General features: G+C 38.6%; 2 protein-coding genes and 1 pseudogene across 2 annotated transcripts; all 3 read right to left on the reverse strand.

Annotated features, from left to right (window-relative positions):
- Positions 1–545: 545 nt before the first annotated feature.
- On the reverse strand, positions 546–1,893 carry LOC144640106 (adenosine receptor A2a-like). Its single transcript, XM_078499323.1, has one exon. It carries the CDS (start codon positions 1,782–1,784, stop codon positions 903–905), a length of 882 nt encoding a protein of 293 aa, XP_078355449.1. The 5' UTR covers positions 1,785–1,893; the 3' UTR covers positions 546–902.
- Positions 1,894–3,493: 1,600 nt separating this feature from the next.
- On the reverse strand, positions 3,494–4,348 carry LOC144640105 (adenosine receptor A2a-like). The gene has a single exon (XM_078499322.1). The coding sequence runs from the start codon at positions 4,346–4,348 to the stop codon at positions 3,494–3,496; it is 855 nt and encodes a 284-aa protein (XP_078355448.1).
- Positions 4,349–9,754: 5,406 nt separating this feature from the next.
- On the reverse strand, positions 9,755–10,641 carry LOC144640107 (uncharacterized; annotated as a pseudogene).
- Positions 10,642–14,060: the final 3,419 nt, after the last annotated feature.

Genomic DNA, 14,060 nt, shown 5'->3' on the forward strand with positions numbered 1-14,060 from the left:
AATACGAAACGTTTTAAAGGAAATGTTTTTAGCTTTGCAAAACTTACTAGCACTAGTTCGCAAAAATTTTTAGAGTAGCATAGATATAATCGTCCTTAAAGGACTATTGCCTTGAAATTATACGTTATTCGTTGCGGCGCAATCCTCGTGTAACAGCTGATTCCGAAAATGACTCGGTATCGCAATTCGCTGCACCGTACCTGCAACTGCCATTTTATACCCGCCATTGAGCCAGAAAAATAGTTACAACAATGAATATAGCATCTCCTTTTAGTCTTCTTGCTAACTCTTCTGTAACATTTAACGCATGTTGCTTTTGTAGACTCACGGAAAGAACAGTTTATGAATTAGTTTGAGGGAATTACGTGGGGGCAGGGGGGGGGGGGGGGTCGGGCAAATGTGAGAAGCTGAAGGGAATGGGTGAGTGCTCAATTAATGCTTATTTTCCAACCAACCCACTTCACTGTCTGCTAAATTAATTCAATATGGCAATAAAGTCGCTTATTACCAGCTGCCTGGTATATTTTGAGCGACGCTTATTACATGTCAGTTTTATTTTTACTCGTTTTATCACATACGACAACTCTTATATCAATATAATATGTGTCCTTAACGGTTAATGTAATGCACCACAATTGTGACCAAAAGCCGTCGTACGAGATGACGGCAATGCGCTAAAAAGTGTTTTCAACCATGCATCTGTCTGGATAGCTCACTATATCGTAATTTGACAAAGGCGAAAAAGAGCAAAGAAAAATAAAGAACATTTGCCGTAGTATAACTCAAAATGCTTTTACGCATATTTATGAAGTTGAGTGCACGTGATGGGTTATTTTGTGAGCGAACGCTGGTTGGCTAAGATGGCCAAGATACCGAGTGCAAGGAGTTACTCACAGCAAATTTCAAGGAACGAGACATTTAACAAAACTTTTCAGTTCTCTACGAATGTCTTGCTTCAGAAAAGCATAAACCAGTGGATTACTTGCGGAGTTGAATACGAACAGCAAGTCTTGCAGATGTGCCACAATCCAAGGAATATAGGTTATGCAGTGAAATGTGAAGCAGATAAGTCGAGCAATGTCAATTGCATAGCATATCAAAAAGATGGCGACTATGATTCCAAGAGCTTTGGCGAAAATACATGTTCGATTTTGTGCTCTGACGGTTGCTAAGTCATGACGGGAAAATCCATTAAATTTTAACTGATTAAGTTGAACAATCGCTCGCTTCTTCTGTTTTTGCGCAATGTATAAAGTCCTCGAACAAGTTGAGAACAATAACAAAAAGGGAGGTAGTCTAAATACGAATAACACAACCGTGTAAAAAACTCTTACAGCATTTCTCATGCCAGCACAGTACATCCATGTGAATGGTACAAAATGGACAACAAATGGTAAAATCCACGCTGCTGAGAATAAGAACAAATGTCGTCGTTTTGTCTTGAATACAGCATATTTCAAGGGTGTGACAATCGCGATGTAGCGATCAACTGTTAGTGCACATAAGTTAGTCATAGATAAATTGAGAAATAACCATCGTACTGCTGTTGTTATGCACTTGCTGCACAGTGACGCAGAGATACAGGCCATCGTTGGAAAATGCACCAACCCTACACAAAGATCAGCCACAGCGAGCGAAAGCAGGAACCAATTGACTGTCTTATGAAGACGCTTCTTTGAGATAATCAAATATATCACTAAACTGTTTCCGAGAACTGTTAATATCGATAAAATCCCACCGAGAGCCCAAAACCAAGTTCCGCGTCCTGGTGCCATCTTGTTCATTTTCGCGTGGCTTCGTTTTACGTACGATAGGAAGCGACGGCTTTATAGAAAGTCTGTAGTACTGCTAAGTGTGTGACGTCATTAGCCGCAATATCAGTCAAAATGTGCCACTGTCGGTAAATGGTAAATAAGGTCATCGCATTTGCGAATATTCATTGAAGTTCTCGAATCATCGATATCTCTACAGATTTTACAGTTACATGACGTCTTTGAAAAATATTGCTTTGCATATGACCGGGATTAAGGACAAACCCTGTTTTATTTTGTGCGTTGAATACTCTTAAATAATAACTCCCGCTGTCAGAAAATAATGGAGTAATGACGTTAATGTACTTACTTTTAACGTGAAGGCGTTTTCGAATAAATGAGTCAGATACTTATAACTTTAAATGAAATAGTTATTTCGTTATAATAATTTTCCTCATTCTTCATCCCCGACCTTGACCATTTATTAAAATAAGATCAAGTGGAATACAATGTGTAAATGAACCGGATCTTAAAGCTAAGTTCAGTAGTATTGATCACCTGAATTGAGAACAAAGGCGGCAATATATCAGTGAAATTAATGACGCGTACGTTCGTGGTGATTGTAGGGCAATGTCGTGAATATTTTGTTTCAGAATACTGGTTCAATGCAAGAGAAAAGTGATCGTAACAGAGTCGGCGATGAGGTTTCAAATGGATTCGATCTGACATATGTCAGTGACGTTTACCATGCTTTTAATCGGTTCAAATTGTACGTCATGACCAAATTAGTTTTAAAGCCGTTGCTTCAGGGAATGCCATTTTGTTCGCAGTTTCCATAATTACTTAACAGTTCATGTGTTCATTAATGACGTTTCATTTGTGGGAAGTTACTTTGTCGTCTGAAAGGCGCTCAATAAGTAAAGCAATTTAGTGGTACCATTTCGTTGACATCTGTTATGAACGTCTCATTTCCAATTTGTGTCCGATTTCGGAAAGGAAAAGTTCACCTCTGAAATATTTTTACTGCGCCTCAGTTCCGGTTACACGCGCACTTTAAAGTTCCCCATTCCTGTTCCCCATTCCCAACTTCCCAGTCCCCATTCCTCGTTTTAGTATTGACATGTTGAATAAAAAAAGTGCCTTTTGTGCATTTGTTACTTTGTACTGAGGGATTTTGCTGGTGATAGTTTTGTGAATACTGGCCGTACAGCATCACCATTTCAAGTTATTTTATCGAGCTTCAAGGGAAGGGGGCAGCTTTACGTTTGATTTACTTTTGTAGAGAGCAGAACGCCAAGAAAAATTGACCAAAAACAAAACAAAACAAAACAAAAATCCGGAATAATCAATGAACCGTGTTGTATTGTGATACGGTAAAGGACCACTATTGAGGGGATCCTGTACATCTTGCCACCAGTAGGAATCTCAAACTGTGTCCTGTCGGCAGTCGACGTTGCCTTTCGGCCCCTGTCGGAAATTGCCTTGGCCAATGACATTGAATGTATTTTATCTACTGTCTATGTAGGATCGACACACTTAACAATTTTATTTGCCGAGAAGAGTGTTTAACACTCCAAGGATGTAACAACTTTCTGCAGTGCAATAAATGCTCGACGCTGCCTTATAATTGTGCAGAGAGGGTAAGCAACGTAAATGTCTACTTAACGACGCAAAAGTACACTACTTGGGTACTGAAATGACTTATAAGATGCCAAGTGAAAACGTTAGTTTTATACAAACTTTCAAGGAACGGAACATTTAACAAAACGTTTCAGTTCTCTACGAATGTCTTGCTTCAGAAAAGCATAAACCAGAGGATTACATGCTGAGTTGCAAATGAATAGCAATTCTTGTAGATGTACCACAAGCCATGGAATATACATTGTACAGTGAAATGTATAGCAGATAAGTCGAGCAATGTCAATTGCATAACATATCAAAAAGATCGCCACAACGATTCCAAGAGCTTTGGCGAAAATACTTGCTTGAGTTTGCGACCTGATGGTTGCTAAACCTTGACGAGAAAATCCATTAAACCTTAACTGATTAAATTGAACACTCGCTCGCTTTTTCTGTTTTTGCGCAATGTACAAAGTCCTCGAGCAAGCTGTGAATAATAAGAGAAAGGGAGGAAGTTTGAATATGAATAATAAAACCATGAGAAAAATTCTCACAGCATTTTTCATCCCAGCACATTTCATCCATGTGTATGGTACAAAATGAACAATAAATGGTAAAATCCACGCTGCGGAGATTAAGAACATATGTCGTCGTTTTATCTTGAATACAGCATATTTCAAAGGTGTGACAATCGCGATGTAGCGATCAACTGTTAGTGCACATAAGTTAGTCATAGATAAACTGAGAAATAACCATCGTACTCCTGTTGTTATGCACTTGTTGCAGGCCATCGTTGGGAAATGGACCAAACCTACACAGATATCAGCCACAGCAAGCGAAAGCAGGAACCAATTGACTGTTTTGTGAAGGCGCCTTCTTGAAACAATAAGATATATTATCAAACCATTTCCAAGAACTGTTAATGACGATAAAATCCCACCAAGAACCCAAAACCAAACACCACGACCGGGTACCATCTTGTTCAGGCGTGACGTCGCTTTTTTAGTATTTTAAACAGTTATTGTATTCCAGTGATCGATATAAACCAACGGCTTTATAGCTCAGTAGCTCTGCTTAATTTCAGGAGTTTGTTCTGTCGCACTTTCCATCGGTTGCATCTATGAGTTAACCCGTGATAAAAAAACAATCAAGCTGGATAACAAATAACGACCTTTAAACTTCAAGTTTGCACCGTTTTAGGTGCGTCAGTTCAGCCGACAGCCGCCGCGACCTATAAAAGTGCTTTAAAGTTGTACAAGACGAAAACTTTTCTAAGAAAGGCCTTTTTAAAGCTTTTTGCAAAACTTAAGCTTCAGTTTCAGACCACTATTGCCGTGGTAAGCGAGGATTTTTAGAGGAAACAAATTTTTGAGTAGCTAATACCGAGTGCCAGACTACGCGACGCCAAGTGTTAATTTGTCAATGCTAAATCACCGTGCAATTCTAAATGAAAATTGTTGTCCAAGATGAAAAGATGTGTTTATACCAGGTGACACCTTTATAGCATAGATAATTTCCCTTAAAACACTACTGTCTTGAAATTATACGTTATTCGTTCCGACAAGAGTCCATTTAGCACTTTTAAGGCAGAGGGGAAATAACATTTTCTAATACACCCACTGCACTGCCTGCCAAATTAAATAAGGCGGTAGAGGTCCTTATTATCAGCTGTTCGATAAGGAAAGCGCCTATATATATTTTAATATGAGTTTTGTCAGTTGCGCAACGCTTTTCTCGTTTGATCACGCACGATATGATATCGTATCTAACGGTTGACAGTTGTGCGCGACAATATAGATCTATAGATTTTGCACTTGTATGACATCTTAATAAATAAAATAATATCTAGGATCCGGATTGAGGAATAACTCTAGCCCTGTTAAATTCCGTGCGTGGAATAATCTAAACCATTAAGTCCAGCTGTCAGAAAATAATGGAGAGATCACGTCATAGACTATTTAAACGAACTAAGCTTTAACGTATATGTGTTTTCGAGTTGAACATTTTATAACTTAGTATAAAAATATTATTTCGCTAAAATTATTCCTCCTTATTCTTTATGTACCAACTTGACTACTTATAAATAAGAGAACTGTTTTATTAACCCTTAGGTGCAGTTTTCTCTCCCGATTTATCGCAAGATGTAAATAAACCGGATTTTAAAGCTAAGTTCAGCAGTATTGAATTAACAGCAAGGGCGGAAATATATCAATGAAACTAATGACACGTGCGTTCGATATCGTAAATATTTTGTTTTAAAAATATTGGTTCAGTGCAGACAAAAATTTGAACTGTTAAGGTGACGAGCAAAGAGTTAGTTACGTTAACATCGGTTGCGATCGAGTTGCGAACGTCACTTTGATATTTTGTGTCCGATTTCGAAAAGAAAAAGTACAGCTCTTGAATATTCCTTCTCTTAGTATAAGGGACGGACCATTAGAAAAGTGATGGGGGGGGGGGGTGGGGAATTTTCGGCTTGCACGAATTTTTTTTTATGTCCATTTCTTGTGCAGGAATTTTTTTTTCGGGTGAAACCCTCTGCTCGAATTTTTTTTTTAGCCAAACGTTTTTTTCTTCAGACAAATGCCATGTTTTGTTACTTTATACCATAAAAATGCTGTTGTTCATTGACTTCATCCTTTAGGGACTGTCAATAAGTACCGAGGGGGGGGGGGGGTGGTCAAAGAGCGGTGCAATTGGAAAAAGTGGAGACCCACCCCTTCCTTCAAGCTCAAAACACTCACCCCTGGGCGGGGGTTGGAAATTACATGATCCAACCCGGGGATCCACCCCTTTCTACAAAAAATAGTTACCGGTAATAAAGAAAAAGTCTGTTTGATTGTCTGTAATGGATTTAATAGAGGTTTTTGAATTGATGTCAGCTTTTAAAGTGCGATCCCAATCATACGCCACCATAATTGTCCCTAATGGACACTGTAATTCTGTGACGAGCTCAGGCCTTCGAAAAAAAATATGCAAATAATTAGCTTAGCGGAGATTGAATCTCCGCTAAGGTAATTTAGATTGGTAACATAAGAACGTAGTTAGCACGTTGAACTACCGCAACGTACAGTGAAGTGTCAGTCATAAACGTCGCGGCTTCTCTGTAGAGAAAGAAAAAAAAAGATATTAACTGGAGTACGGGGTTGCCTAACAAGAAAACAGCAAACATCGAGGCAAGTAAGACAGAATAATCATTTAGCGCGAGGTTAATATTCTGCCCACAGATAACAAGAGCTCAGTAAAGAACTCACCACCTAAGTAAGACAGAATAATTTAGCGCGAGGTTATATTCTGCCCACAGATAACAAGAGCTCAGTAAAGAACTCACCACCTAAGTAAGACAAAATAATTTAGCGCGAGGTTATATTCTGCCCACAGATAACAAGAGCTCAGTAAAGAACTCACCACCCAAGTAAGACAGAATAATGTAGCGCGAGGTTATATTCTGCCCACAGATAACAAGAGCTCAGTAAAGAACTCACCACCCAAGTAAGACAGAATAATTTAGCGCGAGGTTATATTCTGCCCACAGATAACAAGAGCTCAGTTAAGAACTCACCACCCAAGTAAGACAGAATAATTTAGCGCGAGGTTATATTCTGCCCACAGTTAACAAGAGCTCAGTAAAGAACTCACCACCAAAGTAAGGCAGAAAAAAATTAGCGCGAGTTCAGTAAAGCGAAATAAGTCAACGCGCGATTAGCAAGGTTTAAGCACCGCAAGCTGATTATTATAGCAGTGCTTGACATAAGCGATCATTGTGAAACTGAAAACCCAAGTTAAATTTTATATTCCACAAATAAAAAAAAATAAAACTTACCATTGTGCGGTGTTTGTCTTGCTTCTATCTTGGATGAACGGCGGGCCGCGCTGTTTGCGAATTGCGTTACCTTATTATTTCCCGCCAGAATAAATTAACCCGGTAACAGTAATCATTTAGACGAAAATGCCGAATCTCTTTTCGTTTATTAGGCGAAACCCTTGCAAAATCTTACAGGGCTTTCCTGTTTCGCATTCATCCACACGAGTTTTGCAGTGTAGCGAGTACCATGTAGCAAAAAATGAAATAAAAACATGTCTTAAATTGGTAACAATGATACTCAATTCATGTCGTGAAGACTGGCTACTACAACAATAGACTCCTTGAAAGCCCCGATCTTCACACATTCAACTTGTTTCCGCGTGCAGAATTACTGTTGATCTCGCTCTTAACGATATCATTTTCGTCGACTCGCTTTTACATTTATAACTTACCAAAGTCGACTCATACTTGCGGCTGTCCGTCGGATATCCAATGTCGTATAGCTTCATATAGCTGATACAAAAACACCAAAACGCCGCCTCAAACTTGACCGTGTTGCCAAGAAAACTTATGAAACTGGACTGAATCATTTAAGGTCGCAAACAATACCGATATCGACAGTTTAGCAAAGAATATTATTAAAGAAGATACACCAGCACGTTTCGAAACCGCAAAAGCAGAAACTGCGTGACACAAGAAACATCACGTACACATAGCTAGGACCGGTTTCATTTCACATTTCCTGGCATGCGGTGACAAGTTATGTACAAGATTAAAAGACCTCCTGGACAGAATTTTTTTTGAGGGCTATTAAAGCTTGTCATTAGTTTCTTACACATCTTCTTTCGTTTCTTAACACACCAAAGCAGGATGAATTTCTCAATCACTTCGTATAATAGATTTGTGTTTTTCATATATTTCTGTGAAAAGTTCGTGGGAAAACTTAGACATAAACATATAAAAAAACTAAAACTATACGTAACAAAAATTCATAAATAATTACTGCAGAAATCCTATTTGACCGGAATTGACAACATAAACTAAGACCACTGTATATCGTAACATTCATGTTTGCAATCTGTTTGAGAAATGAGTTAACTAGTAAGCAATCTACGCAGGCTAGAGAGAGACGAGCTAAAGGAATGTTATGATCACAATCCATTAACGGGGGGTGTGTGTGCATGCTACCTCAGAAAATTTTGAAATTTCTAGGGTCGGAAATGCTATTTTCAGCGTTCTCCACCATATATTTCGTCGAAAAATAGATCTCATCAAGTGTTAAATGATGGCAGGTATTATCAGGTATTAATAGGACCTTTCCTTCTGCACGAATTTTTTTTCTTTACCTTCCCCTTTGCACGATTTTTTTTTCTTGCCATTTTGGCTTGCATGAATTTTTTTTTGTTTTTTCCCCACCCCCCCCCCCCATCACTTTTCTAATGGTCCGTCCCTAAGTATTTTTTATTTTAATTACTACAAGTGCACCTTGCACATTTGTTACTACTGAGGGATTTTGCTGGTGATAATTTTGTGGAGTACCGACTGTATGGCATACTTTTGAGCTTGTTATGTGTCATTCTTTTGTAGAGAACAGAACGTCAAGCTCTGACCCAAGGGAAAATCGACCAGAAAACACAAAACCATATTGCACGTCCGGTTACCATCTTATCCCCATGACTTTGCCGGCTTTCCTGTACCCCCTCTGTACCCTGCCTGTACCTCCTCTGTACCCCCTCTGTACATAACTATTACCATTCTTGTACCCCTTCTGTATCCCGCTTGTACCCATGCTTTTTTGTAATGGTTACGGTTGTTGCACATACAATTGTGGTGGTGGACCGGTGGCGGAGGTGGTGTAAAACAATAGAACGGTGGTGGAAAATAATAGAATTGTGGTTGGAGGAGGCAAACAATAGAAAAGTGAGGAGGAGGTGGGCCGAGGTGAGGCCGATGTGGGGCTGATGTGAGGCCGATTTGAAGCCGACGTGGCATCGGCCCGATGTGGGGCCAATGTGGGGCCAATGTGGGGCCGATGTGAGGTAGAATTGTAGAGAAGAAGGAGGTAAACAATAAAATTGTGGTGCAGTGGTGGTTGTGGAGGAGGAGGAGATTGAATTTTACAAACGCTTTTGCTTAGGAATAATTTTTAAGCGCTTTTTATCACCGAGTGTATCGAACATAAAATCATTTTTCGAGAACAATAATGTCGGCAGTTTTAAATTTATGTGAATAAAGGCTTGTATAATTGCGGTCTGTATGGTTCAGTGATTTTGAATAAAATGAGCAAAAAATTGCACAATACAATGTACAATAGACCGCTACTGTGATCAAAACATAGAATGAAACCAGTTTTATCAGCCAAGATTAAAATAGAACCGGTCCATCTGGTTATACCAACCAGGATAAAAATAGAAAACTCACAGGTTAATTAAATCCACCGCATTTTATTCATGAACTATGACGTCATTCACGTTAATTTATTCCGCCGCACGTTAATCAGATTCCACCGCAAAAAACCGGAGTAAGACATCCCTACCATACTACTGATGCTGAGTGAAAACGTTACTCAATGCAAATTTCAAGGAAAGAAACAATTAACGAAACGTTTCAGCTCACTACGAATGTCTTGTTTCAGAAAAGCATAAACAAGTGGTTTACTTGCTGAATTGCAAATGAATAGCGTTGTAGATGTACCACAAGCCATGGAATATGCTTTGTACAGTGAAATGTATAGCAGATAAGTCGGGCAATGTCAAGTGCATAACATATCAAAAAGACGGCGACTATGATTCCAAGAGCTTTGGCGAAAACCCTTTTTTTAAGTTTGCGATCGGACGGTGCTAATGTTGCGGCGAGAAAATCCGTTAAACCTTAATTGAGAAAGTTGAACATTTGCTTCCATCTTCTGTTTTTGCGCAATGTACAAAGTCCTCGAGCAAGCTGTGAATAATAACAAAAAGGGAGGAAGTTTGAATACGAATAATAAAACTGTTAAGAAATTTCTCACAGCATTTTTCATCCCAGCACAGTACATCCATGTGGATGGTACAAAATGAACAACAAATGGTAAAATCCACGCTGCTGAGATTAAGAACATATGTCGTCGTTTTGTCTTGAATACAGCATATTTCAAGGGTGTGACAATCGCGATGTAGCGATCAACTGTTAGTGCACATAAGTTAGTCATTGATAAATTGAGAAATAACCATCGTACTGCTGTTGTTATGCACTTGCTGGCACAGCGAGCGAAAGCAGAAACCAATTGACTGTTTTATGAAGACGCCTCCTTGAAATAATAAGATATGTCACCAAACCATTTCCAAGAACTGTTAATAACGATAAAATCCCACCGAGAACTCAAAACCAGGCTCCGCGTCCTGGTCCAATCTTATTCAAAAGAATTTTTGCCTGACTTGATTTTAGTTTTTTTATTTTATGCCAATGATAGAAACCAAAAGGCTTCATAGAATCTCGTTAGCTCTGCTAAGCTTGGGGAGCTTCGTGTCGCCCGCCGGAATAACAATATGTACAACTGATTGGTGAATTAGGTCATGTGTGGAATAATAGGAAACAATTTCTCTCGCTGTCCTAAATAATGGAGTAATGACGTAAATGAACTTACTTTTAACGTGATGTGTCTTCGATTAATCGAGTCAGATATTTTATAACTTTAGAATGAAATAATTATTTCGCTATAATAATTCCTTTTCATTCTTCATGCCCGCCTTGCACCATTTAAATAAGAGAACTGTTTTATTAACTCTTAGGCGAAGTGTTCTTCTCCGTCTTATCGCAAGATGTAAATGAACCGGAATTTAAAACTAAAGGTAAATAGCGTGAATATTTTGTTTTAAAAAATTGGTTCAATGCTAAGCGAAACAGTGATCTTAACCGCAGAGTGAACCAATGTAACTGAGGCTTGAAAAAGGATTGGAACATTTGCCAGTGACGTATACCCAGCAATTAATCGGTTCAAATGTCCACCAACTTAGCTATAAAGTTGTTGCTTGAGCGGATGTCATTTTGTTCGCAGTTTACATAATTACAGTTCATGTGTACATTAATGATGGTTTAGTCATCGGAAGTTGCTTAGTCGTCTGAAAGGCGTGCAATAAGTGAAGCAATTTAATGATACCATTACGTTAACATTTGTTGTAAACGTCTCTTAGCTTTTCTATAGCTAATTTGTGTTTGGTTTCGTAAAGAAAACGTTTTTCATACATCTCAGGCTAAGTTTTCTTACCGCACTTTTTGACTGGTAACTGAATAACACACGAACTTTAAATTTCCCAATCCATTATTCCCTATTCCCCGTCCCACATTCCTCATTCCAAATTTCCTATTCTTGATTTTAGTATAAATATCTTTTTATTTTACTAAAAGTGCCCTTTGCACATTTGTTACTACTGAGAGATTTACCGTGGTGATAATTTTATAGAGTTCTGACTTTACTGACCATTTCAAGTGATTTTATCAAGCTTTTGACCTTCCAAGATACCATTCTTTTGAAGAGAGCAGAACGCTAATCGAAAACTGACGAAAAGAAACAAAACCAAATTCCACGCTCGGTTACTATCCTATCCCTGTTAATTCGTTTCAATATATATATTTTTTAAATATTTCATCCACTGGACCCGCTTGTTGTATTGTGACACCTGTAAAGAAACCCCTATTGAGGAGATCCTGTACGTGTCGGCGCCAGTCGGAATTTCAAACTGTGTCCCGTCGGCAGTCGTCGTTGGTTTTCGCCTCCTGTCGGAAATTGTCAACAAGGTCACGATCATGGCGTTTTCGGCAATAGAGTTTTTTTCTTTATCCTTTGCCTATGTAGGATCAACGCATTGAAAACGTTTGTTAATTGAGAACGACGATATAAAAACTAACTGGAATGAATAACGTTGCCTTATGTCTGTGCCAAGAGAGAAACCAATGCACATGTCCACTTTAAACGGCAGGGCCGTAACGAGCAAGAGGCAAGACGAGGAACTTGCCTCGTCTAGATTTTAACCCAAAATTAAAAACATAATATGCTGAGGTGGTAAAATAATTCCCAGTCGAACAATATTAATTTTTCTCAAAAAATACCTTATTAAAAACGTCGGAGAAAGAGTTTCAGGGCTTCTAGATTTCAAAATTTTCTGGAGGCATGTTCCCAGAACCCTTAAGTAAGATCTTGCCTCGTCTATTGCAAAAGGTCTGGTTACGGCCCTGTAATAAACGACGCAAATGTACACTCCTTACATAATTACAGTAGAAGTCATTTTAAAAACATTACCATAACTCTGGCACGTACGAGCTATTAGAAACAGCGATAAGCGTCATCAATCACGGATATCTCCAATTATTATACATTGTAGTCACTAGCTGTCTTCTCATTGGCTATGAGCCTACAGCTAATTCTGGGAATCCGCGCAACCTACAGATTAGTGAATAATCTGCTAGCAGATTATTCACTAATCTGTAGGTTGCGCTCGCAATGCATGATTTCCAAGAGCAATGTGTCAGGCATCTGGCGGCGAAGGAAATTCATAATCGTCGATTTGCTTCTTCGACCAAGAAATAATTTGACCTAAGTTGGAAAAATTGCTGGACAATAAAGTCTCAGAAAACACAAAATGACTAACAAAAATTGGGAAGGAACTATTCCACGAAATACTTTGAAGAAAAAGCATTCAGGGCGACAAGCCAGAATTAGCACAAGTTTTGAAACAGGTTGAAATCGTTTGTCATTATTTTCTTTACCAGAAAAACAATAATAAAAAAAAACAGTGTATGTGTGAGGGAAGACCGCACTTCACACTTTTTACTGCGTATACGCCATTATCACTTCTAATTATGCTTAATTTTATGGCATCCCTGCATACTAGCACGTACGAGTTAGTGGCCGGGCGCTGTGACAACTGCAGAAATTTATTTAACTACAATTATTTATAATAAGATCCACCAAAAATAAAGCTTTTTTCCCTTTGGTTAAAACAAATTAATCAATTTTGGTAATTAATCAATTTTGATCAAATTTAGACATCTACCCAAGTTTTGGTTTGCTTAGCAATATGTCGTTTTCACGAACATGTAAATAAAGTTAGCTTTTCCAAACAAAATTGTGGATTGGCTTTTAAATTCCACACTGAACAGACAGGTTCTGATGCAAATATCAGGTTTTGGACAGGGATGTCAGTGTTGTCAGACCTGCCACCTTTTAATTTTTACTATTATTTGTTTTACCCCTATTTGTAATACTCTTACCCCAAAAAGGTAACCGAGATACCGTATAATTCCGGCTATAAGACCCCCGGCTTATAAGCCCCCCTGGTTATAGGCCCATCTACCTGAAGACAAATAAATACATCCGGATATAAGCCCCCCTCTGTTGGATGACAGTACTGAACAGGGCTGAATGTTGCTTTATTATGACTTTTGAACTTAAAAACGTATTTCGATCGACACTGCTGTGACTCATTTTAAAACGTTATTTTTTATTCTGCTTATAAGCCCCCCCCCCCCCGGATATAAGATCTTCCGTTTAAAAGCCCACCCAAAACCCCTTACGAAGTTGTATAAGCCCAGGGCTTATAACCGAAAGTTTACGGTATCGGGCAAAACAGTTTGGTCTAACATCATGTTGGAAGAGCGTGTTTGACCGTTTACTCTCAACATTGCATTTTAATGTAGTCTCATGTTTGATCTAGATCAAACATTTTCATCTAATATTTTGCTTCACGCGAAAATGTTTGATCGTTTATCCGCCTCTACAAACAAAGCAAGCCCAAGCGGGAAAAGCAACCAATCAGAAACCGAGTCTATATGACTTTTTAGCGGTAAAACACACAGAGCGTTATGTGGGCTAACTTTGCTCGATGTTTGATCAAATATAGTTGTCTAGC

The sequence above is a fragment of the Oculina patagonica genome, unplaced genomic scaffold, assembly GCF_052425735.1.
Source record: "Oculina patagonica isolate OP01 unplaced genomic scaffold, crgOcupat unplaced186, whole genome shotgun sequence".
NCBI classification, from domain to species: Eukaryota; Metazoa; Cnidaria; class Anthozoa; order Scleractinia; family Oculinidae; genus Oculina; species Oculina patagonica.